The sequence below is a fragment of the Bicyclus anynana genome, chromosome 27 (assembly GCF_947172395.1).
Source record: "Bicyclus anynana chromosome 27, ilBicAnyn1.1, whole genome shotgun sequence".
NCBI lineage: Eukaryota > Metazoa > Arthropoda > Insecta > Lepidoptera > Nymphalidae > Bicyclus > Bicyclus anynana.
The window spans coordinates 3687439-3713709 of record NC_069109.1 but is presented as its reverse complement, the minus strand read 5'-3'; the positions used below and the strand labels follow the sequence as shown (position 1 = coordinate 3713709).

At 36.8% G+C, this 26271-nt stretch overlaps 2 protein-coding genes across 3 annotated transcripts; both read right to left on the bottom strand.

Moving 5' to 3' along the window:
* Positions 1-1527: 1527 nt before the first annotated feature.
* LOC112056888 (zinc finger protein 62 homolog) lies at positions 1528-18697 on the bottom strand. The gene is made up of 12 exons (XM_052890385.1): positions 18387-18697; positions 17477-17617; positions 16378-16606; positions 14718-14859; positions 13973-14110; positions 12969-13086; positions 11408-11623; positions 9370-9500; positions 8304-8414; positions 7671-7874; positions 4969-5188; positions 1528-4340 (listed from the first exon to the last, which is right to left on the bottom strand). Exons 1-12 carry the CDS (start codon positions 18525-18527, stop codon positions 4161-4163), a joined length of 1971 nt encoding a protein of 656 aa, XP_052746345.1. The 5' UTR covers positions 18528-18697; the 3' UTR covers positions 1528-4160.
* A 1079-nt stretch (positions 18698-19776) lies between these two features.
* Positions 19777-25695, bottom strand: LOC112056887 (uncharacterized). Of its 2 annotated transcripts, XM_052890394.1 has the most exons (3): positions 25608-25695; positions 23774-23909; positions 19777-22775 (listed from the first exon to the last, which is right to left on the bottom strand). In XM_052890394.1, exons 1-3 carry the CDS (start codon positions 25620-25622, stop codon positions 21508-21510), a joined length of 1419 nt encoding a protein of 472 aa, XP_052746354.1. In that variant the 5' UTR covers positions 25623-25695; the 3' UTR covers positions 19777-21507. The 2 variants fall into 2 exon arrangements, with proteins under 2 accessions (XP_052746354.1, XP_023953144.2); XM_024097376.2 differs by lacking the exon at positions 25608-25695 and having other exon boundaries at positions 23774-24259.
* Positions 25696-26271: the final 576 nt, after the last annotated feature.

Here is a 26271-nt window from a genome sequence, read left to right as displayed (position 1 = left end):
TCCCTTCTATCCTAATATTATAAATGTTATTTAAAAATATTATAAATTCACGAGTGTTTTTTTTTCAACGTTTTGTTATCTTCATAACTTCGTCATTTCTTAAACAATTTAGAAAATTCTTTTTTTTTTAAAGTGTAGGTTTAATTTTCATGAAAATCGGTTCAGTAATTTAGTGTAGGACACACTAAAAACAGAAAAATAAACTCCTTTTTAACAAAAAAAATTGAATTGACTTCAAAATCACAATATTATACTAAAAAGTGGAAAATAACCTCGTGTGTGCTACCTACTGATCGCTTTGATGGCGGTGCCAACACTGATGCATTAACTCGAGCCGTTTAAATCATCAAGTTTTATCATCATTTTCAGACGGTTCTTTAGAAGCGGCTTTAACTAATACGCCACTGGACTAGCACCGCCTTCAAAGTGATCAGAGGGTAGCACATACGATGTTATTTTATTATTTTTATTTAAGTTGCCTTTAAGTTCATGGTTTCCTAGATTTTGTATGGAAAAACATCGTGAGGAAACCTGCACACCAGATAATTTTCTCGATTCTCTGTTTGAAGTCTGCCAACCCGCATTGGGCCAGCGTGGTGGACTATTGGCCTAACCCCTCATTCTAAAAGGAGACTCGAGCTCAGCAGTGAGCCGTTTATGAGTTGATAACGAGGGGCGTAGCTGCAACTGTATCAATGATAAGGGGCCCCTTATATGTGGAAGTTGCAAATAGGTTTTTGACGGCGCAGTGGTGTGCGCTGTCGGACTGGATGTGGGTTTACAAGACGGAGGTCCTGGGTTCGATCCCCAGCTAGGCCAATAGAGGTTTTCTTAATTGGTCCAGGTCTGGCTGGTAGGAGGCTTCGGCCGTGGCTAGTCACCATCCGACAAAGACGTCAAGCGATTTAGCGTTCCGGTATGATGTGAAGAAATCGAAAGGGGTGTGGATTTTCATCATCCTCCTAACAAGTTAGCCCCGCTTCTATCTTATTCCATTATCACTTACCATCAGGTGAGATTGTAATCAAGGCATAACTTGTAAATAATAAAAAAAAGGAAAAATTAAAAACACTTTTAGCTACTTTTGTACTGTTTTTCTGTTTTATTGTTCTCTTGGGCATTGCTGGTTAGTAAAAGTTATTAGTTAGAGTTAGTTAATTATAAGTTTATTATAAGTTACAGTTAGTTAAGTTGTTATGTTTTTAAACAATGAAACACTTTAGCAGCAACTTGACAAAAGCTCGCGCGTATAGATTCGATCATTCGTTGATGATGATATGCGGGCAACGGGGGGAAAGACTGCGGGTGTGAAATCGTGCGTGCGGGGAAATGAGGTGCATCAGTCGTGATTTTCATTCATTTCATTGTTTTGTTTCATGAACACCACTATGACGTTTTACCAGTATGAGTTCTCATATGCTTAAACAAAGAAACAAACAAATTCTTCAGCTTTATAATATTAGTATAGATAAATATGGGAAATGTCCTTTAGGCAAGTTATGGGATATAAGAATAAAACAATATATGTACTGTAAAAACTTATTTTAATTTTAATTCATAGGTTATACAATAACATAACAATTAATTCATTTCTATGTATATAATATAACTAATACTTTTTACATTGATTTATATTAATAAAGTAGCATATCCTAATTGGACTTTCTTTTATAATTTTCACCAATCTCATTATTATAAATTATTCGTAATATTAATATCTAATTCCATAAAGTGTAAAGAGTTAGGCAACGTTCATCATCAACAACCCATATTTGGCTCACTGTTGAGCACGAGTCTCCTGTCAGAATGAGAAAGGTTAGGCCAATAGTCCACCACGCTGGCCCAATGCGGATTGGCAGACTTCACACACGCAGGGAATAAAGAAGATTCTCTGGTATGCAGGTTTCCTCACGATGTTTTCCTTCACCGTTTGAGACACGTGATATTTAATTTTTTAAAATGCACACAACTGAAAAGCATTACTGTAGGCTACGTTTACACGGCATACACTTTTTTTTGATGTATTCGTGTAAACGGTGCACGTTTTTTCGCTTTATTTACCACGGGGAATTAAGTTATTTTGGTTTTAACCAAAATTACTAAAGCGATTTTCAAGAAAATAAAAACAATGGACCAATGTTTTTCTAACAAAAAATTTAAAATTAGTTTTAAATAAAAAAAAATAAAAAAAAAAAACATACGCGCTGAATTGAGAAGCTCCTTTTTCAAAGTCGGTTAATAAGAGAGATTAATCAACAAAAATACGTTAAAAGTATTCCCGATTACTTTAAATTATTTCCGATTTATTAAAAATAAAAATCGAGTATAACCTTGATTACAACATATTTTTAACCGACTTCAAAAAAAGGAGAAGGTTATCAATTCGTCGGATTCTTTTTTTTTAATTCGGCAGTATTATTAGTTTTACCTTTATTATTTATGTATTATATGTATTAGTATAATATGTTTCCTCACTTTTTTTTTCTGTTGTACCTATCCATTTCTTTTGTTTAAAATCTCTCCCACTGCCAAGGGTCACTGGCAGAGATCTCTTATAGAGGGTGATTCGGTCTTTAGTGCGGATATTTTTTTTCGTGGTTCTGTATCATTAATAGAATATAAATCTACAAACAGTTCGATACATTTAACGTAATTTTTTTTTTAATTTATGTCTCTAAAATAACAAAATAATGTACATATTATTACTAAACAAGATATATTCAGCTTAAAAGTGATCTGGTGACGTCCTTTAGGTATCAAACGAAAATAAAATAAACGCACAATAGGGTGACCCTAAAATTCTGTTCAAAAGTAAATAACTTTAGCTAACGATAATTTTGTTATTTTTGAGTTAAAAAAAAAAAGAAAAAATACGTGATCATTAAATTTTGTTTATGTACAAAATATAAAAATATCCGCACTAAAAAAATTTTCTTCCTGTAGAGATAAGTGTTTCCTTGTCCACTGTTTTTCTTTTTACTTTTTTGTGTTATAAAATAAATTAAAAAAAAAAAAAAATTATATTGTCTTGCAGGTATGAATAAACGGTTTTTCCAGTATTTAACCAAGTAAACGGTTTTATGTTCAACATACTACTGCATTATCATGCCATTATTAATTTGTTAAGACTTTTTCCCAAATTGTCGATTTGTTGTTGATGATGCAATGCTGACTCTAAACGTGTTTTGACGACCTCTGCCGCGCGATTCCACGTCGTTATAAGCGATTTTCCCCACTAACTAAACGATTTTATTCGAGATTTTTTCCCAATGATGCGCTCTAGCGACTATTTTCAAAGTCACACAGTCTACAGCCGCGCGACTTTTTTCAACTTGTCGCACTAGCGATAGTCGCGCGAATACCACAGTCAGTCTCACTTACGCGAATTTTCCCTACGAAGCACTAGCTACTGCAGTCGCGCGAATTTTCCCAACTCGGCCTTGGTCTCCATGAACGTCGCTATTTGTCCCACTCAATTAGCAACTTCATACACGATTTTTTCCCATTAAGTCGAACAAGCGACTAAAGTCGCGCGACTTTTCCAACGACTCTCACGACTATTCTTAACGCGTGACACTAGTTGCTACAGTCGCGCAACTTTTCCCAAGTTGTCGCTCGCGCGACTAAAGGTCGACCTTCCTCTCCATGAACGTCACGATTTGTCCCACTTAATTAGCAACTCTATACACGATTTTATCCCAATGAGTCGCACGACTATTCCCAACGAGTGACACTAGTGCTACAGTCGCGCGACTTTTCTCAACTAGTCGCACTAGCGACTGCAGTCGCTCGCGCGACTTCAGGTCGGCCTTTCTCTCCATGAACTCGACGTGTCTCTTGGCGGGGAACATTTTGTGCACGCGCTTGCGATGCGTGTACAGCGAGGCCTTCTGCTTGAACGTCTGTTGACATATGTCGCAGCACAGCGGTCGGTCGCTCGAGTGGATGACGCAGTGCTGACTCTTAGGTCTTATAAAAAGAATTTTGTCACGCTATTCGACGACTTTTAAGACGATTTTTTCCCAATAAGTCGCACAAGCGACTAAAGTCGCGCGACTTTTCCACAGATTCGCACGACTATTCCCAACGAGTGACACTAGTACTACAGTCGCGCGATTTTTCCCAACTAGTCGCACTAGCGACTGCTGTCGCTCGCGCGACTACAGGTCGGCCTTGCTCTCCATGAATTCAACGTGTCTCTTGGCGGGGAACACCTTGTGCACGCGCTTGCGGTGCGTGTACAGCGAGGCCTTCTGCTTGAACGTCTGCTGACATATGTCGCAGCACAGCGGCCGGTCGCCCGAGTGGATGACGCAGTGCTGGCTCAGCGCTTTCTTGTCCTGGAAACAGAATATGACTTGTATCCTTAATAGCTCAGTGGTAAAAGGGTTGATTCATCACCGAGTTCGATCCCCGCTTGTTGTCGAATTCAATAATTTCCGACTAGTTGGAGAGGGACATGTATAATATTATTTAAACTTCGTGTAAAAATGGAGTAACTTTTCCCGTTTTCCCAACATTTCCCTTCACTGCTCTGCTCCTATTGATCGTAGCGTGATGACTATATAGTATAACCTGCCCAGGAGTATGAAGAATAATTATTATATCCATTCAGGTTATATCCATTGGGCTATCACGGTTAGCTGTTAATATTATATAAGTTACTAGCTGACGCCGCGCGGTTTTACCCGCGTGGTTCCCGTTCCTGTAGGAATACAGGGATAAGATAGCCTATAGCCTTCCTCGATAAATGGGCTATCTAACACTGAAAGAATTTTTCAAATCGGACCAGTAGTTCCAGAGATTAGCGCGTTGAATCAAACAAACAAACAAACTCTTCACCTTTTTAATATTAGTATAGATAATAGCCAGTGCACAGTAAAACTTACTGTGGTTTGTGTTGCATTATGGTTAGGCTTAATTTCATAATAATAAATAAATAAAAAATAAAATAAATAAGATACTCACAGTAAAGGCCTTGCCGCAGTGTTGGCAGACATGGTTCCTCGGCTTAGCCTTCTTCTCTCCATGCACTCTCATCATGTGTTTGTCCACGTTGGCTCGTGAAGCGATGGGCTTGCTGCAAATTGGACATTTGTGGGTGGTCTTGCCGAGGTGCTGGTAGTTGAAGTGGTCTTGCATGGCCTCCTTGGTCGGGTAGCCCTTGTTGCACATTGGGCAAGGGAATCTGGGCAAAAATTGGACATTGGGCAAAACACGAACAGCAACGAATAATTGCTCACCTGACAGCTTTTACTATTGAAATTAAATTTATTTTTTGTTAAAATAAGCTTCGTCATTGGGCAAAACTGCAAGAAGAACAACAAGAAATACTTGAACAACACAATAAAGCTTACTAATTAAATCAAATATTTTTGCAAAATTATAGAATAGAAAGGCGAAATATAGAACAATAAGAAGAGAATAATACTAGAATAGAAAGAAATTATTGCACACAAAATACTTTTTACTATTGAAATGAAATGATTATTATAAATTATTTTACATTTTTACTGATGTTACTTAAACAGTCATCTGGTACATAATACTCAATTTAAACAGTCATCTGGTACACAATACTCAATTTAAACAGTCATTTGATACACAATATTAATTTAAACAGTCATCTGGTACACAATACTCAATTTAAACAGTCATTTGATACACAATATTAATTTAAACAGTCATCTGGTACACAATACTCAATTTAAACAGTCATTTGATACACAATATTAATTTAAACAGTCATCTGGTACACAATACTCATTTGAACAGTCATTTGATACACAATATTAATTTAAACAGTCATCTGGTACACAATACTCATTTGAACAGTCATTTGATACACAATATTAATTTAAACAGTCATCTGGTACACAATACTCATTTGAACAGTCATTTGATACACAATATTAATTTAAACAGTCATCTGGTACACAATACTTATTTGAACAGTCATTTGATACACAATATTAATTTAAACAGTCATCTGGTACACAATACTCATTTGAACAGTCATTTGATACACAATATTAATTTAAACAGTCATCTGGTACACAATACTCATTTGAACAGTCATTTGATACACAATATTAATTTAAACAGTCATCTGGTACACAATACTCATTTGAACAGTCATTTGATACACAATATTAATTTAAACAGTCATCTGGTACACAATACTCATTTGAACAGTCATTTGATACACAATATTAATTTAAACAGTCATCTGGTACACAATACTCATTTGAACAGTCATTTGATACACAATATTAATTTAAACAGTCATCTGGTACACAATACTCATTTGAACAGTCATTTGATACACAATATTAATTTAAACAGTCATCTGGTACACAATACTCATTTGAACAGTCATTTGATACACAATATTAATTTAAACAGTCATCTGGTACACAATACTCATTTGAACAGTCATTTGATACACAATATTAATTTAAACAGTCATCTGGTACACAATACTTATTTGAACAGTCATTTGATACACAATATTAATTTAAACAGTCATCTGGTACACAATACTCATTTGAACAGTCATTTGATACACAATATTAATTTAAACAGTCATCTGGTACACAATACTCATTTGAACAGTCATTTGATACACAATATTAATTTAAACAGTCATCTGGTACACAATACTCATTTGAACAATCACTATAATAATATTTTTAAAATGGCAAATCTGGATATTTTCAATAGCGGTTCTAATTCTTTTAAAAGTAAAGTTAAAAAACATATGTCGATGAATAATGTACTTTAAATGCATTCTGTTTTTGTTTTAAATGTAATTTCTTATTGTTAATTCCCATTATTATTGTTGTAATTACATTTTTTTTTTCTTTCTTTCTTTTAGTTTCTTTTTTTTATTTTTAGTGGTAGGTAGATTTAGTTTTTGTTTCTTTTTTTTTTAATGGTAAATTAAGAATTGTATTAAAATAAACGCATGTTGAGTTAGCCTGTAAGTGGGGTGTACAATGTAGCATATTACTTTTTAATGCATGTTATGTTGAATTAGGTATAAGTTTTTTGTATACAACGTTGGCTTCCGAATAAATAAATAAATAAAAATAAATAAATAATCACCTAATACACAATATTAATTTAAACAGTCATTTGGTACACAACACTCAATTTGAACAGTCATCTGACACACAACACTCAATTTGAACAGTCATCTGGTACACAATACTTATTTAAACAGTCATCTAGTACACAACACTCAATTTGAACAGTCATCTGGTACACAATACTTATTTAAACAGTCATCTGGTACACAACACTCAATTTGAACAGTCATCTGATACACAATACTTATTTAAACAGTCATCTGGTACACAATACTAATTTGAACAGTCACCTAGTACACAGTACTCATTCGAACAGTCATCTGGTACGCTATACTAATTTGCACAATTTGGTACACAACACTCAATTTGAACAGTCATTTGGTACACAATACTCAATTTGAACAGTCATCTGATACACAATACTTATTTAAACAGTCATCTGGTACACAACACTCAATTTGAACAGTCATTTGGTACACAATTCTCATTTAAACAGTCATCTGGTACACAACACTCAATCTAAACAGTCATCTGGTACACAACACTCATTTGAACAGTCACCTGGTACACAATACTCACTTGAACACCTGGTCGGACGCGTGCGGACGCGAGTACTTGAGATGCGCCTGGTACGTCGCGAGATGGGAGAACATCTTGTCGCACTCCTTGCACTCGTATCGGCTGGTGTTCTCGTGCCGTTGTATGTGGTACTTTATCTGTATGGAGCGCACCATCTTGTGGCATACGGGACACTCTTCCCTTGGTAGGGGGCCGTCGTGCAATCTGAAAACCATATTCGTTTATGAGCCATTTTCCTCTATGTCGAAGAAATCCGCTAGGAACAGCACCGGGGGGAGGTACAAATAGACACAATGACCGTCAAATTATAGTAAGCGACACTTTTATCAATTTCAATACAAGTAACATTTTCAAAGGGTAAAATTTTATAATTAGTTTTACTACCGATAAAAGTTTAGTGTAACCGACAGTAACATCTTTACGTTGATTGTTTGTTTGTTCTGAATAGGCTTTAAAACTATTAAACCAATTTTAAAAATACTTTCATTCCAAATCCAAGCCAGCCCAATTTTTCATAGTTTGAATAATGATGATGATGAATGATGATGATGAGTAATGATAATGATGATAATAATGATGATGGTGATGATGATGATGATGATGATGATGATGATGATGATGACGACGACTCACCGGAGATGTGTGGTGAGGGTAGTTCTGTTCACGAATCTCTTCTTACAGAGATCGCACTGCAAGCCCTCTCTGTGCACGCGAGCCACGTGGTTCTTACGGGCTCGGGACGTCCTGTAAAAGGGGTGTCAATTTATTTTATTGACGTTCTTTAATTTAAATAACTTTAAATAGACATGCTTTAAAAAAAAACATGCTTTTAGCACGCACCCATAAATTGCAAATATTGGATTTAAGTCACGTGACTATTTTTTCGTATTCCCGACAGCAAACCGTTTCATTTGATACCCATATTATGGAGGTGGATTTTAAACAGCCAGTCCGCCATATTCAATTTAAGTCACGTGACTATTTTTTTCATATTCCCGACAGCAAAAAGTTTCATTTGATACCCATATTATGGGGCTGGATAACAAACAGCCAGCCCGCCATCTGGACGTCCGCCATATTCGATTCAAGTCACGTGACTATTTTTTTGTATGATAACGTCGAAATGTGTTAACTTGATGCACGGCTTGGGTGTTAGGTTTATTTTCGTTACGGAATTTCTGGATTCGGTCGCCGCGCTCAAAGCCTGCGATAAAAGCTATGCAATAGCTTAATAATATAAAATAGTTTAAAATACTAAAAAACATGCTCAGCAAACTCTTTCATTTGATATCCATATCATGGGGGTGGATTTCAAACAGTAAGTCCGCCATATTGGATTTTTAATGACGTTTCTTAGCCAGTCATGTATTGTCATCAGAACTCAGAGCGTGTGCAAAATTTTATCCCAATCGAAGACCGGGAAGTGGGTCAAATTAAGATTCCAAGATTTTCTTACATACATAGTTACAAATGAAGCTAATATAAATAAAATTAAAAAATGTTTTTACATTGAGCTGGAATCGAACTCTGGTTCAATAAGTTTTGCCCCTTAGTTTCACACCACTTGTCCAATTGAGTCGATACTTTACGCACGGCTTGGGTGTTAGGTTTATTTTCGTTACGGAATTTCTGGATTCGGTCGCCACGCTCAAAGCCCGCGATAAAAGCTATTCAATAGCTTAAAAAAAAAGAAACTTACTTGAAAAACATGTCACACTCCAAACACTTGTAACCCACAATGGTAGTTTTCGACAAAAGCTTCCGCAGATCCGAAGGTTTCGTCGGCTCTTTGGGCTCCTCTTTAATTTTGCCCAACTTTTTTCTACGCATCTGAAAAAAAAAGTTTACTCTTTCAGTCTTTTACTACTGAGCCTGTCAAAATCTATACTAATATTATAAAGCTGAAGAGTATGTTTGTTTGATTGAACGCGCTAATCTCAGGAACTACTTCCGATTTGAAAAATTCTTTCAGTGTTAGATAGCCCATTTATCGAGGAAGGCTATAGGCTATATAATATCCCCGTATTCCTACGGGAACAGGAACCACGCGGGTGAAACCGCGCGGTGTCAGCTAGTGTGGAATAATTTGCCGTCTTTAGTCCGTGCCAGTGATTCACTTGCCATTTTTAAGTATCGTTAAAAACACATTATTTGTCGTTGAATTAAAATTTAATTCTTCGAAGTATTTATTTATATTTTATTGTTATTTATTATTTATCTAATATATATTATATATTTTTTAGCTGTAATATATTATGTAATACATATGTAAATTTTAATATTATATTTACGTATATATTATATTATATTTATTTAATTATTTATATATATAATTACATATAATGTATTGCACCTTCCCGCTCTTTCTTCGCAAGTTCTCTCGTCAGGGGTTGCCTGGTAGAGATTACTTTTAGTAATAAGGCCGCCTTTGCATGCTAAGTTTAATTTATCTTTTTATTGTTTTAATTTATAATTGTATTTTTGTGTGCAATAAAGTATATCTTCTTCTTCTTCAGATCGACTGTCTAAATAGATGTATGTTGCCCCGCAGCATACACTATGTACGTCTCAATACATACGCCTGAAAAGTGAAAGGTGCGCAACCGAGAAGCAGCAGCACGGTGAAAGGTGCGCAGAATAGGTTGCGCACAAAAACGTAACGCTGTCATTCGTTCATCGAATTTTACTGCCCATATTTTTTTCATACCGGGGGCTATGTATGAAAAATCGATTATTAAGGAGTAAACTCCAAAAATTCAATGTTTTGCATGCATTGAAAAAACTGATTCAAGATGGAAAAGTTTGAAAAATCCGAAAAATAAAATATAACTTGGTCACCCTAGGAATTTTTGGAAACTAATTTTAGATTAATTTTAGATAGTTGGTGTATCTACCGTTTGCGTTTTATATCCATTAATGACTAGGTTTGAATATATTGATTTTTATAATACATTCAGGTAAGGTCAATGTTAATTAATTTATACATAAAAATCAAAGATATTTGCGGAATAAATAAGATTTGTAAAATTTTAAAAACTATTAAAAATCTTTTACCGTAACTATTTGAAAATACATTAAATATGACATTTTTCAAACCATGAACTATAAACATAAATGCACAAATAACAAAGATATTAGTAATTTTGATTGAACCATACAAAACTAACGTTCATTATGACCCACGACGTCATTAAATCGTACCATTTTGTATTTTAGTGCGTTTTTCAGGGATTCATGGCAGCGCCGCAAACCTGACCTTTTAAATCTCTCTAGCTCCGTTACTTTTACAAAATTGCTTAGCTATTAGCATACTTATCTATAATATAAAAATGAATCGCAAAATGTGTTGGTAAGCGCATAACTCAACAACGCCTGGACCAATTTGGCCAAATCTTTTTTTAAAATGTTCGTTGAAGTTCAAGGATGGTTTTTACGGCGAGAATAATTTAAAAAGACTAAAAAAGAATTTATATCCCATACAAACGATTCGTAATAATTTGAATTTTAATATGTATAGGGTAGGGGTAGGGTAAAGGTAGGGTGGGGATAGGGTAGGGTAGGCTAGACGTAGGGTAGGTGTAGGGTTAGAGTAAGGTAGGCAAGGGTATGGAAGAAGTGCATAAAAGTCAAAGCGAAGCTTGACCGGGTCCGCTAGTTTTATATACAAATTTAAAAACTGTCATTATCACTATTACGGGACATCCTGTATATAGATTAGATATGAGTCAAGCACTCACCTTGTCGCTCGCCGGCCGGTCGCCGATCTGTATGAGCGCGCTGGGCTTGGGCCGGCTGAGGTGCGCGCGCACGTGCTGCTCGATCAGTTTGACGCTGTACTCGGTACCGTTGCACAGTTTGCACACGTAGCGTATGTAGTGGCTGTCCGTGTGCGCGATCAGCCGCTCCTCCTCCACGTATACGTAGCATATCCTGCAGGGCTGGTACCCGGGTTTCTGGAATAGAGGAATCAATCTATACCAGGGTTATTCTTCAGATATAATTTTTACCAAGTAGTTTCCTTTGACTTCAAGCAACGACGCACGCTAAAGTGATTTATTTTCTTTGAGCCTTATGTCAACAAACAACATAATCCCCAGCATAAATGCAATGCGAATTTAAATAATATAGTAAATCTATATTCACTATATTATAATTACTATACTAAGAGCCGTAATAGCCTAGTCTGGAATAGAGGAATCAATCTATACCAAGGTTTCTCAAGCTTTCGACACCAAGAACCCCGGTTAAAATTTCCAAGTGACAGCGAACCCCTTACTAACTAATGGGGAAACCTAGAAAGAGAAAATAAGAAAGAAAAAATAAAGGAGATGGTCCAAAATTGTATGGAGCCCAGGTCCAGTCATTGTACCCTAGCGGAAATAAAAGAAAATATTTACTTAAACTATTTTTGATTATACAAATTTACGAATTTACTTCAATTCAAACTCCCAAGAAATGCAACACTATTATGGGTAATAATGGCGGATTGATGACGTTTTCAATGCAGTAATCGATTTAACGTTTGCTGTCAATTGTCATGTCATAGTTGCACTATGGGCGCCATCTTGATATAACTCAAAAACTTGCGTTTTAATTTTATTTATTTCTTTTTATTTAGTTACATTTGTTCACTTTAATAAATTTTAATAAGGTACTTGTATTTTTTAAATTTTATTGATACGGGGTACAAGAGTGGACCTGAAATGGACCATCTCCTTTGACTGTTGAAGAAAATTAGGATTTTATTTGAAATGGATTCAATGTTAGGAGTAATTTTGGACAATTTTAACCATAATTGTGACTCGGTATCAGTTATCAGGCCACCATTACGTAATTCTTGTCGCGAACCCCCTGCCGTCGAATGACGAACCCCTATGAGAAACTCTGATCTATACTGATGAAAAAAGAAAAAGAGGCAAACCGATTACCAGACGGAAAGACGATCGAAGGTACATACTGGACCCGATCAGTCGTTTCCGCCAACCGATCGCTACCCCTTTCTAACTCCCTACTCTTTACGGAGACAAGTAGCACCACCTAACGTCGGCACGAGCCAACACGAGATCGTGCGGCGTCATATCCTACGTTACAGTAAAATAAGTATTAATGCCTAAAAATGCACTAAAAAGCGCAGTGTTGGTCGACCCCCCACCAGGTGGACTGACGACATCAAGCGAGTCGCAGACATTCGTTGGATGCAGGCGGCTCAGTATCGCGATGTTTGGAAGTGCCTACAAAAGGCCTCTGTCCTGCAGTGGACGAACATCGGCTGATATGATGATGATGATGATGACTCACCTCTCGGTGCAGTGTGAGGAAGTGCTCCTCCACCAGCGCCTGCGTGTAGAACCCTATGATGCACAGCTCACACTTGTACACCAGGCTCACGTAGTGCACCTTCTTCTTGTCTTCTTCCCTGCAATTTGTAGGAAACAATGAAAGAAAGAAAGAAAAATCCCTTTATTTTGAAATCGTACCACACATTACAATATCTCCAGTACACCAGGTCATCCAGGATAGTAACCAATAAACAATAATATATTTATAAAAACAATATTATATTTTTTGTTTTTATAATGTCGAAGAATAAACGGGTTTGCCATCAGAAGCGGTTGTCTGCAAAACACAATTATTGAATGAAAGTCTGTCAGGTCTAACAATTCCCACTAAGGATGTTACAAATAAACCCTGAGTGGCAGAGAATGACCTTGAGTGGAGTCACGCACTTGTGAATGATGTGTGTAGGGTTAAAGGATCCTTTGACTGTTATATTATCCCTGTATTCCTACGTATTTGGATTAGTTTATAATTTCATTTCATATCCCAAATATATGGATTATTTGTAGCGGAAGGCTTCAAAAGTAAATTAAAAAAAAATAAGTAAACCAATGTCGAACAAAGGTAATGAACCACAACATTTGTCAGGACAACTTCAAAATTCAAAACCAAAATAAGACCATAGAATGGCAGAGACTGACCTGGAGTGGAGTCGCGCACTTGTGAACGATGTGTGTAGGGTTAAAGGATCCTTTGACTGTATACAAACACTCCCCTTTTCCGCTCAAGTCACTCTCCCCGCCTATCACATAACAACCCAGGATTATTAACCAACAAAGGCACGGATCGAACGCCTCGACAAGATTGAGCTAGATCGCCCGAGCGTACTATCTCGACTCATGACGACACGAGCCGGCCAATCTAATAACTTACTCGCGCCGATAAATAATTGTAATTATTTTTTTTTTGAAGAAGACAACCTCAGAAATGGGAAATACTCCCGAGCACCCTGTATAATATCTCACCTAACAGCCAGCATGTCAGCCTCAGTCATATACTCTGTGGTGTATCCTAACTTCATTTCCGCCTTACTCTGCCTCTGCTGCGCCGCTTCAGCGCTGGCCTTCTGCGTTATTATCACCGTCTCACCAACAAATGTGGAGCTGAAAAATTTAATAGATTTCATCGCTTCATTCTTCAGATATAATTTTTACCAAGTAGTTTCCTTTGACTTCAAGCAACAACGTACGCTAAAGTGATTTATTTTCTTTGAACCAAATGACAAATAATTTTTACCAAGTAGTTTCCTTTAACTTACAAGCAACAACGCATGTTCAGTGATTTATTTTCTTTGAACCTTATGTCAACAAACAAAATAATCCCCAGCATATATGCAACGCGAATTTAAATAATATAGTAAATCTATATTCACTATATTATAATTACTATACTAAGAGCCGTAATAGCCTAGTGATACTTCTGCCTCTGATTCCGGAGGATGTGGGTTCGAAACCGGGTCCGGGGCATGCACTTCCAACTTTTCAGTTGTGAATATTTTAAGAAATTAAATATCATGTGTCTCAAAACGGTGAAGGAAAAACATCGTGCTGAAACCTGTACACCAGAGAATTTTCTTAATTCTTTGCGTGTGTGAAGTCTGGTGGAAGTGGAGTGTTCCTGAGATTAGCACATTCAAGCAAACAAACAAACTCTTCAGCTTTATAATAGGATTATAAATTCCACTGTAGTTCAAATAGTAAATCAACTTACTCTATGATCAGTTCAGGCATTTCCCCTTTGACCGGCTGAGCAGTGTAAGTCTCCGCGGCACTCACTAGCGAGCCAGAATCGCTGGTGGAGACTATTTGAGACAACATTGTAGGCACAGTGTCCCCTAACACTATTTCAGGCACTGGAAAAAAAAGTGTTATTTTTAGTTTACTCCTTAGCAGAGAGCTGTGATAGCCCAGTGGATATGACCTCTGCCTCAGATTCTGGAGGGTGTGGGTTCAAATCCGGTCCGGGTCATGCACCTCCAACTTTTCAGTTGTGTGCATTTTAAGAAATTAAATATCACGTGTCTCAAACGGTGAAGGAAAACATCGTGAGGAAACCTGCATAATAATAATAATAATAATAATAATAAAGCCTTTATTTTCAATAATATAAAAGTAATTGCAAAACATTATACATAATAAATTTAGTATTAATTTTTAAACATGTCAATTTCAATTTGTACATTATAAGTTTGATAATAATTTTAAACATGTCAATTTCAATTTTAAATGTTAATAAATATTTTATGTCAGAAAAATTGAAGGAAACCTGCATACCAAAGAATTATCTCAATTCTCTGCTTGTGGGAAGTCTGCCAATCCGCATTGGGCCTGCGTGGTGGACTATTGGCCTTACCCCTCTCATTTTGAGAGGAGACACAAGCTCAGCAGTGAGCCGAATATGGGTTGATGACGACGACTCCTTAGCAATCGATTTTTCATATATAGCCCTCGATATGAAAAAAATATGGGATGTAAAATTTGGTGAACGAATGACAGCGTTACGTGTTTTTGCGCAACCTATTCTGCGCACCTTTCACCGTGCGCTGTTGACGGCAACATACACTATTTAGAGAGGGGATCCACCATAACCAGTTACATTAGAAATTGGTCTATGAGAAAAAAAAGTTTGGGAATCTCTGTTCGATCTTTTTTAAATCTTCCCAGGAAAAAGGCTTATGATATCATGAATTATATTAATGGGCTAACACAAGTGACTGCAAACACACAAAAGAGGCATTACCAAGCCTCAACCCACGTCTAACGACAAAACTACTTAAACTTAAACGTAGCAAACTCAAAACAGTAGTAGAACTAATGACAGGGCACTGTTCACTAAATAAGCAACTATCGGTTCTAGGTATAACCGACAGTCCTCTTTGCAGAGCATGCATGGAGAAAGAGGAAACCCCGATACACGTTATGCTTAGATGCTGAGGTGTATCTGAACAAAGAGCAGCACGCATTGGATCCCCAGCAACACTCCATGAGGCGTTCGGCGACCTGGGCGGCCTGCTAAGCTTCTGGAGCGAGCTCGGCTGGCTGGTCCCCGATGTCTAACGTCACCCGGACGTGGGTTTTCTAACTCACGATCTCGGGGGCGGTTACACCTTCCCGAATGACTCAGGTCACGGTTACACCTTCCCGAATGGCCCTCTAAGCCGAGGTCCGATATGAGTCTCATAGGAGACACCCTTACAGTGTCTACTTCGGGTCTCATCAGGCGATGAAAAAAAAAGGACTCTGGACTGGAGTGACTCCAGCAGGGACCAGCACCAGAAGTACCTATGCACAACGGCCAACCCCTAGTGGCCAATTGCAGAAAAGGTCCAGAAAAGAAGAAGATCATGAATTATGATTTGATGATGACCTACCTTCCATCACATGATCCTCAATACCCAAGCTGATATGGTCCCTCAAAGCCTGGGCTACGTCATAACCCTCATTCTTGACATTCTGTGTTGTACTTATAGTTATATAGTGTTGGGGCCACTCTGTTGTCTTGACGTCATCTGTGCAGTCCATTATCACTTTGTCATAATTAGTTTTCATTATACATTCGAGAGAAGACAGGGATTGTGATATGTATGTGTGATCCATAGTCTGAAAAGAATAATTAAATATATTAGGCACCAGTTTCATAATAAAGTTATTCTTCACCAAAGATATTTACTTTGAACCCTATTTTTAGGGTCACCCTGTTAACTGTAGGGTCAGTTTGCCGCCATTCGACTAATGTGCCCATTATTTTGTTATTTTTGGAGTCGGAAATTAAAAAATAACAGCTGGTTAGTAACAACTTTTAATAATTTCGTTATTGCAAGTTGGGAGGAGGAGGGTTTACTAAAAGTTGTTACTAACCAGATGTTTTTTTACTGTTGCTTAATTAATAGTTTTCAAAGGACAAGTCGAGTTTAAAGAAAATCTGAAAAGCCACTGGTGTAATAGACGTTTTTAAAAAGTTAAAAAGGTTGAAGTGGCGCTGGACTGGACGTGTGGTCAGATCAGCAAAAGAAAAATGGTCCAAAGTGGTGATAGAATGGTACCCCAGAGATAGGAAAAAAAGGCAAGGACGACCACACAAAAGATGTAAGGTGCCGAAAGGAAAGGATGGTGAAGAAAAGCTAGAGACCGAGCTGAGTGGCAAAGCCTGGAGGAGGCCTATATCAAAGGACAACCTGACTGTTCTGGTATAATAGAAACTAAGAAATAGTATCAAGTATAATATGTGTAATAAACAGTCAGAGAATAAAGACATTTTTATTTTATTTTTCATTATATTAATTAATAGTTAGACAACTTAACAGGCACAATGTCCTACAAATTGCGTGGTACACTGTCTCGTTGACACTTAGAAATTTTTATTACCTGGTAACACCGAAGTCAAGAATTTTCGTAAATTAAAAATTTGTTTAACGGGTCCCTGGCTATATGTATCACCATGTATAAAAGTTAGATAATGTTTGGCGGTACCTCTTGCGTTTGGCTCATGGCCAAGACCCGGAGATGTTCCTGTGCGTTATGCACCTGCCGTTTGAACTTGCTGAACTTATTCATGATGGCCAGGCACTCCCAGCATATCAGCTGGTCCAACTCTATTATGGAATCACCATACTGTAATACAAAAAGAATTGGCCACTTAAAAGATGTGAAATTCATTATCATCATCATTATCAACCCATATTCGGCTCACTGCTGAGCACGAGTCTCCTCTCAGAATGAGAGGCCAATAGTCCACCACAATGCAGATTGGCAGACTTCACAGACCTATAGTGTTTTTCAGATAGCATGATTACAGTGACAATTGCATTATGACATCCATCCCTATTATTGTGAAAGGTGGCCAACTTTCAATAGCGAAAGTAACAGTCATCCAAACCATGCTATACAAAACAAACTGTAGAGAATTAAAAAAAATATCAGGCAGGAAGGAAAACCTGACTGAAAAGTTCGAGGCACATGCCCCAGACCGGTTTTGAACTTATGCCCTGTCATTGGCATTGGGTCAGCGTCGTGGAATATTGGCCTAACCCCTCTCACTTTAAGAGGAGACTCGGGCTCATCAGTGAGCCGAATATGGGTTGATAACGATTTGTAACATTATTTATTAACACATTTTTTAATGTGGTTTATTACAAATGTAAGATGAAAGAGCAAATTGTTAAAAAAATTCAAAACATACATTTGTAAAAAGTTCAGTTATTTCTGATATAATGATTAAAAAAACATTCAACCATAAATCATTTTAGGTATATTTGTAGGATAATTACGTTCGTTGACCCTGAAGTACTGTAGCTCCTTATAATTGTGCGATTTACGTAATATTTTAAGTCATTATAAACTAAACAGTTACAGTTAATTTGTGTAAACATTTGAAACTTACCCGATCGCCGACATAATCGTACATAATCAATCTAAATATTTGGTAAATATTTGTTAAACCATTTATAGAAGTCACATTTCGATCTGTACTCAGGCAAGTACAACATAGCGTCCTATAATTTGTGTCCACGTCTTGCTCCATTTCAAATATAAATTTATTAAAGTTCGCGTAAAACTAATACATAAAACTTGAAAAATCTATCAATCACAACAAAAAGTTATACTCCCATGTAAAATAGACAAAATTGGTCGAGGAATATTTTATTCTTCCACGACACCACAAAATGGCTGCTTTACCCGGACTTGCAACTGTCAAAATTGTCCTTTTTTAGTCTGGCAACTTTATATTGTGTCACTTAGCAAACCACTTGAGGGAACGCTTGTGCACAGCTTCAGATTTATACTCACTTATTCATTATCTGTGGATCATTATCGATCTCAGACTAATTACAAATTCGCTAGACGTTACCCCTCTTACAAAGTTTAAGATCAAAGATTTAACGCGGTTTATAGAAACTGTTGCTATAGAATCCACGTTTCATTGTTGTAATCGTTTTCGTTGTGTACAGAGCTTCCTAAAATGTAGTTGAATGGCATAAAAAACGGTCAAAAACTTCTAGTTTACTAAAAGATGAAGTTATGTTTGTAAGTAGGTAGGTTCCTAGCTTAATAATGTATTTGCAATAAAAACAATATCTAAAAATAATCGATTCTTTAGCTGATACTGCAAAACATCGATCAAGTAATCGAATATTCGGTGCGATGAATTCGTAAAACTTACACGTTTGTGTATTGCGAATCTTGTAGTGTAAGGACGTGATAAGGACACAGAATATTATATAAAATTGTGTTAAATATTTTCGATGTGTGAGTTTACCTCTTTCTCTCAAAACATGACAGACAATATTATTCTTGACTGGTCTATGTAATTAGTCTGAATTATGGGTATAAAACAAGTTTAAAAGCCGTGATAGCCAAGTGGATACGACCTCTGCCACCGATTCCGGAGGGTGTGGGTTCGCATCCTGTCTGGGGCATGCACCTTCCAACTTTTCATTTGTGTGGATTTTAAGAAATAAAATATCACGCGTCTCAAGCGGTGAAGGAATAACATCGTGAGAAAACCAGAGAATTTGCATACCAGAGAATTTTCATAATTCTCTACATGTGTGAAGTCTGCCAATCCGCATTGGGTCAGCGTGGTGGGCCCCTTGCATTCTGAAAGGAGACTCGAGCTCAGCCGTGAGCCGAATATGGGTTGATAATGATAATGATGATCATGGATTTAAAGGTGCTGTTAGCCTCACTTGTAAAAAGTGATTTATTGAAATCACAAACTTCAATCACAAAAATCAATCAATACACAAACTTAAAGTACGTACTTAATAACAAAAAAAACAAGCTCTAAATCTTTAAATAATAAACTTTATTATTTAGCAACATACAAAATATATTTATAATAAAAGTTAGTAAAGATAATAACTATACCTAATGTATTTATTTAACTATTTACAATTTTTGTTTCATTTATTTTATTTATTTAATAATACACAATTTAAAATAAAAAGAAGACAGATATTCGTCGGGTCAGGCAAGCGGCGTTGGTCACCAGAATTACAACGTATGAAAGGTACAAGGACAACCGTCTCTATCTATACTAATATATAAAGCTGAAGAGTTTGTATGTTTGATTGAGCGCGCTAATCTCAGGAACTACTGGTCCGATTTGAAAAATTCTTTCAGTGTTAGATAGCCCATTTATCGAGAAAGGCTATAGATTATATATTATCCCCGTTTTCCTACGGGAACGGGAACCACGCGAATAAAACCGCGCGGCGTCAGGTAGAGTTTGATAAAGTGTCTCTAAATGTGTTAACTGATGACTTTAAAGTAACATAATTGGGGAGGTTTTGGCCGTGGCTAGTTACCACCCTACCGGCAAAGACGTACCGCCAAGCGATTTAGCGTTCCAGTACGATGTCGTGTAGAAACCGAAAGGGGTGTGGATTTTCATCTTCATCCTAACAAGTTAGTTCGCTGCCATCTTAGATTGCATCATCACTTATCATCAGTTGAGATTGTAGTCAAGGGCTAACTTGTAAAGAATAAAAAAAGTGCCCCAAAATTTCAATTTAAAGGTTATAATTATAAACAGATGGTTTCAGCCATCCCTATTCCGTGAATAAACGGGGATACAAATATATAGTCTAATACTGCGGCCCTCAGCCGTCAGAAAAATAACACCAACGTTGTATATCGAATGTCTTGCTGTAATAATTAAACAGGCGTTCATTATTCGCTAACAAGCAACATTAAACATTCTAACAGCCTAAGTTAGAAGTTTTATTTGCTATAGTGTATGCCTGAACATACCTCTAAACGCAAAAAAAAAAAATCGAGTATTTTCGAGTTAAATCGAAACACACAACCAAATAATCATTTTTTACCTACCCCTTTATAATATTAGTTTATTAATTCTAGTTTATGCATCATCATCATCATCTCCTTACCCTTATCCCACTTAAGTGGGGTCGGAAAAATATGTCAATCTTTTCCATTCGTCTCTATTACTCGTCAACTCATCATCCACTCCTTTTACACACATGTCCTCTTTCACACGATCCAACCATCTCTTCTTTGGCCTTCCTCTCCTCTTATGACCTTCCACTTGCACATTCAACATTTTTCTTGTAATATGACTTTCCTCTCTACGCATTACATGTCCATACCAAGCTAACCTTCTACTCCTCAATTTTTCTGTCACTGGCGCCACCTTCAGACTTCCCCTTATATACTCATTACTCTTATATATTAATTCTAGTTTATTAATATTAGTTAAAATAAAGATTTTTCTTCAAATGGTTTAGTAAATCCGTTTATGTTACGCAACTCAACCGAAAATTTTCTCTATCTAGCATTGGTCTGCGCTGTTGAAATTACCCCTTAAGTATGTTTTTTTTTAATTTTCATAGCCCTGGATACCAGTTCTTATAGCTTTCCACTTTTTAACTGTCTTAACTACATGTCACTTCACTACGTTTCTTTTAACTTCAGACAACGTACCTATTCTGTACCACAGTGTTTGAATACAAAAAAATATAACACAATAGTCTTGAACTCCTTCATATCAAAGCTTTTGCTTGATCGCTACTAGTCAATACAGCTTCTACATTAAAATTATTAGTTTTAAAATAGACCTCGATTTCTTGTAAAGTTTTACCTTTTGTCTCTGGTAATCTCCACCAAATGTATACAAGACTGACGGACATAATAGCTGCGTTCATTATAAACAAACCTTGATATCCTATGGCGCTTACAATATAGGGTAACAGAAATATGGACAAACTTAAAGCAGCTATGAGTATTATGGCGGATAATGTAAAAATATACACTTTAAGTTCTAGAGGAAACATTTCACTGTACATCGCCTCTAATAGAGGGTACGGTCCAGCGTTGATTGCTATAAAATATAACGCCAATAAACTGACGTTTATCCAGTCAAAATAACTTTGACCGTTTCGGAAATAGTAAAATAAACTAAACATAACCAGTATAACATTAGCTGTGAACCCTGTAGAAAACAACAGAGTGCGCATAGAGGTTTTCCTTATAAACAAACAAGACAAACACGACCCGATCACTATGAAACCATCGACAAATAGAGTGTACATAAAAACGTTAGAAGTACCCGTAATTTGTTCCAATATGACCGTTGCTAGCAAACTGAATATCAACTTCCCAGCCGCAGTCAAATATGCGTGTATAAATATACTCAAAACGAATAAATCCCAAAAATACTTCCGTTTAAAAACAACAATCAAACGTTTTAAAGTCGGCTTACAATTAGTTTTGTCCGCCATTTCTAGTTTACTCCTCTCCATTTTGATTAAAAGCGCCAATTCCCTCTCCGAATTTGGCGTCTTACCGTGTAATTGTCTAAAAGTTGTCTGACACTCATCAAATCTTCCTTTAGAAGCTAACCAATGCGGGCTTTCTGACCAGAAATAAGGAAGGAGTACTCCTAAAGCAGAGGGAATTATTCCTACAACTGCTGACGTCCTCCAATGTATAGCTAATCCGATAGCGTGGCCCAAACCTGTGCCTAAAGCTGGGGTTAAAGTTGTCACCATATTAAGGTAGAATGCTCTGGTTTTTGGAGAAGTATATTCTGATGTGACAAATATATTCAAGGTCACCAATCCCCCTACAGATATACCAGCTATTATTCTAGATATCATGAAATGGTACATTTCTCTGGCATTGTACAATACTATCCAGTTAATGATTAGTGGTAGAGAGAATATAATATAAGGCCATCTTCTGCCAAACTTGTCTGTTATAATCGCGGATAGTCCAGTGCCGACGAGATTCATCATGGTTATTGTGGAGGCTGGAAAAGATGAAATTACACTTCATTAATAATGACAGATAGTAAGAGCCGTGATAGTCCAGTGACCGCTTCTCAAATTCAAATTCAAAATTCATTTATTTCAAGTAGGCTTAGTTTACAAGCACTTTTGATACGTCAGTTGGCTATTTGTAAAGATTCTACCACCGGATCGGAAGGCGGGTTCTGCTGAGAAGAAACCGGCAGGAAACTCAACAGTTGCTCTTTTAAAAAAAGACATACAATATTATAATTTACAATAATTGATGACAACATTACAATTTCTTATAGTTTTACTTCCTGTGTGAAGGTGGAAGCTGATCCAACGGCCTCCAAGCATCTCCAATTCCGGAGGGCGTGGGTTTGAATCTGGTCCGAGCATGCACCTCCAACTTTTCGGTTGTGTGCATTTTATGAAGGAAACCTGCATACCAGAGAATTTTCTTAATTCTTTACGCGTGTGAAGTCTGCCAATCCGCATTGGGCCAGCGTGGTGGACTATTGGCCTAGCCCCTCTCTAGGGAGACTCGAGCTCAGTAGGGAGCCGAATATGGGTTGATAACAAGAGTCAGGTAGAGTGCACGAAATACTGCAGTGATGCAACCATTTCAAATATTAATTCAAAATACATTCTCAAATCAGTACGACTAAAAGCGTCGCTTCAGTAATTTTTAATATTATTCAAGAAAAATTGCGTCTTATGTTTTTAAATACTAAATGCTAAATGCACGCTGGCCCAATGCGGATTGGCAGACACGCAGAGAATTAAGAAAATTCTCAGGTATGCAGGTTTCCTCACGATGTTTTCCTTCACCGATTAAGACACGTGATATTTAATTTCTTAAAATGCACACAATTGAAAAGATTGGAGATGCATGCCCCGCACCGGATTCGAACCCACACCCTCCGGAATCGGAGGCAGAGGTCATATCCACTGCCTATTATTCTTTAATCTGTGTTTAAGACTTAATAAGAGCTTGTAAAATAATTAAAATATTTACCTATGAGTGATATTTGTCCTTCCCCCAGCTCGACGCATTCTTCCTTCTTCTGCAGTGAATTGATGAGGCTACCCACTTGACCATACACGAAGCCATTGGAGAAGGAGACCCAGTTTAGGCTGCCAATGACGCATGCCTGGAAATTATTTTTATTATAATTATATGTGCTGAACACATACATTCAAATGTATTCGCCATTTCTGCCAGGAATGGCCGGCATACAACAATTATTTATACATAATATGACAAAACAAAAGAGAAATTAAAACTCAGCTTTCTCGCGCAAAGAATTTCAATCGCAATTCAACACGGAAATGCTGCCTGCGTGATGGGCACCCTACCAAGGGCGGCAAGTTTTGATAAGTATTTTTAGGTATTAGTTTTAATTTATTTTGATTTTATAGTTTTAATCAATTTAGGCTTATTTTAATAGTTGCATTTTATTGTACAAGTAGATCAGAATTGACAATAAAATCTACTCTTAAACTCAGTTGTAAAAAATTAAAAAAAATATGAAATTAACATTAAAAATTACAAACTATTACAACCCGTCCAGGTATCTATGTCAAATAATAATAAAACAATTAAATTAGTTTAATGCTGTTAGATATGTTACTGTCATGAAAACAACGAACGTTATTTAAAACAAATAATACTTAAATATCATTTACAATGTCAAATTGTGAGTTCAGGAATTGTAAAATAGATATTACGAGTATATGGAATTGAAGACAAAATAGGGATGATGACAGTTTTTTAAATTGTATATAAATTAAGAGTATGCTAATAGTAAAGCAATTTTGTAAAAGTAACAGGGTATCTGCGATCATTACTTTCGGAGCTACAGGGATTAAAGGGTCAGATTTGCGGCGCTGCCGCGGATCCCTGAAAAAACGCCCCATACAAAATGGTACGAATTAATGACAGGGTTGGTACATAATGATCGTTAGATTTGTATGGGCGGTCAAACAAAGTTACTAATATCTTTGTTATTTGTGCGTTTATGTTTATAGTTCACATATTAAAAAATGTCACATTTAATGTAAGGAAGCTAAAACTGTATGAATTACGATAAAAAAAAATTTAATAGATTTTGAAATTTTATAATCCTATTTATTTTGCAAATATCCAGACAATCTGTTTTTTATGTATAAATCAGTTAACATTGACCTTATTTACCCGAATGTATCATAAAAATGAAGCTGCAATGGCAATGGGCAGGGCACATAGTTCGAAGAGCCGATGGACGTTGGGGTCCCAAGGTGCTGGAATGACGACCCCGCACCGGAAAGTGTTGGTCGACCCACCACTAGGTGGACCGAGGATATCAAGCGAGTTGCAGAGAGCCGCTGGATGCTGGCGGCTCGAGATCGTTTTCTTTGGAAGTCCATGCAAGAAGCCTATGTCCAGCAGTGAACGTCCATCGGCTGCTAATGATGATGATGATGATGATGATGATGATGATGAAGATGATGGTGAAATAATTAAAAAAAAATACGTCTGAGGGCCTCCGTGGCGCAGTGGTGTGCGCGGTGGATTTACAAGACGGAGGTCCTGGATTCGATCCCCGGCTGGGCCGATTGAGGTTTTCTTAATTGATCCGGGTGTGGCTGGTGGGAGGCTTCGGCCGTGGCTAGTTACCACCCTATCGACAAAGACGTACCGTTGAGCGATTTAGCGTTCCGGTACGATGTCGTGTAGAAACCGAAAGGAGTGTGGATGGCATCCTACTCCTAACAAGTTAGCCCGCTTCCATCTTAGATTGCATCATCACTTACCATCAGGTGAGATTGTAGTCAAGGGCTAACTTGTAGAGAATTAAAAAAAAAAATACCTTTCGTAACTTCATAACGCCGAAAAACTGACCTTCACCACATAAAAAATATCCAAATTCAAATTCTTTAAGTAAACAGGCACCACCGTTACTAAAGATGTATAAATCGCAACTAAAGCCTTAGCAGATTAAGAAGTCCGTTTATGGTTTAGTTATACAAAATATAATTCCTACGCTTTACCTTTTAATCGCTATTGTAATGATGCACAAACAAATAATATTAATCGGCTAAAAATAAGCCAAGTTCAGTAACAATAATGGACGGTTTCTTGTCGTCTCTTCACAGTAGTATTCTGTTGGTATAGTCATCAACACAAGATTGACGTTTTAAAAATGGTTGTTAAAAAAACCAAGTCTAGTAACGTCGATTGCAAAAGTTGGGTTTAAATAAAATATTTAATTTAAATAATTATTAAAAAAATATCATTAGATATCAGCCATATATAATATCATTATATTTGAGCGCGAACCAACTCAAGAAATTCCGTAACGAAAATAAAACCTAACACCCAAGCTGAGCATTAACTTAACACATTTTGCATTTGATATTATAGACTAAACTGGACAAGTGGTGTGAAACTAACAAAACCTATTAAAAATGTTATCGCCACGTTGCAACGACAGTGTACTCGTGGCGTTCGAGCCGTCCACATCTCTTGTTGTG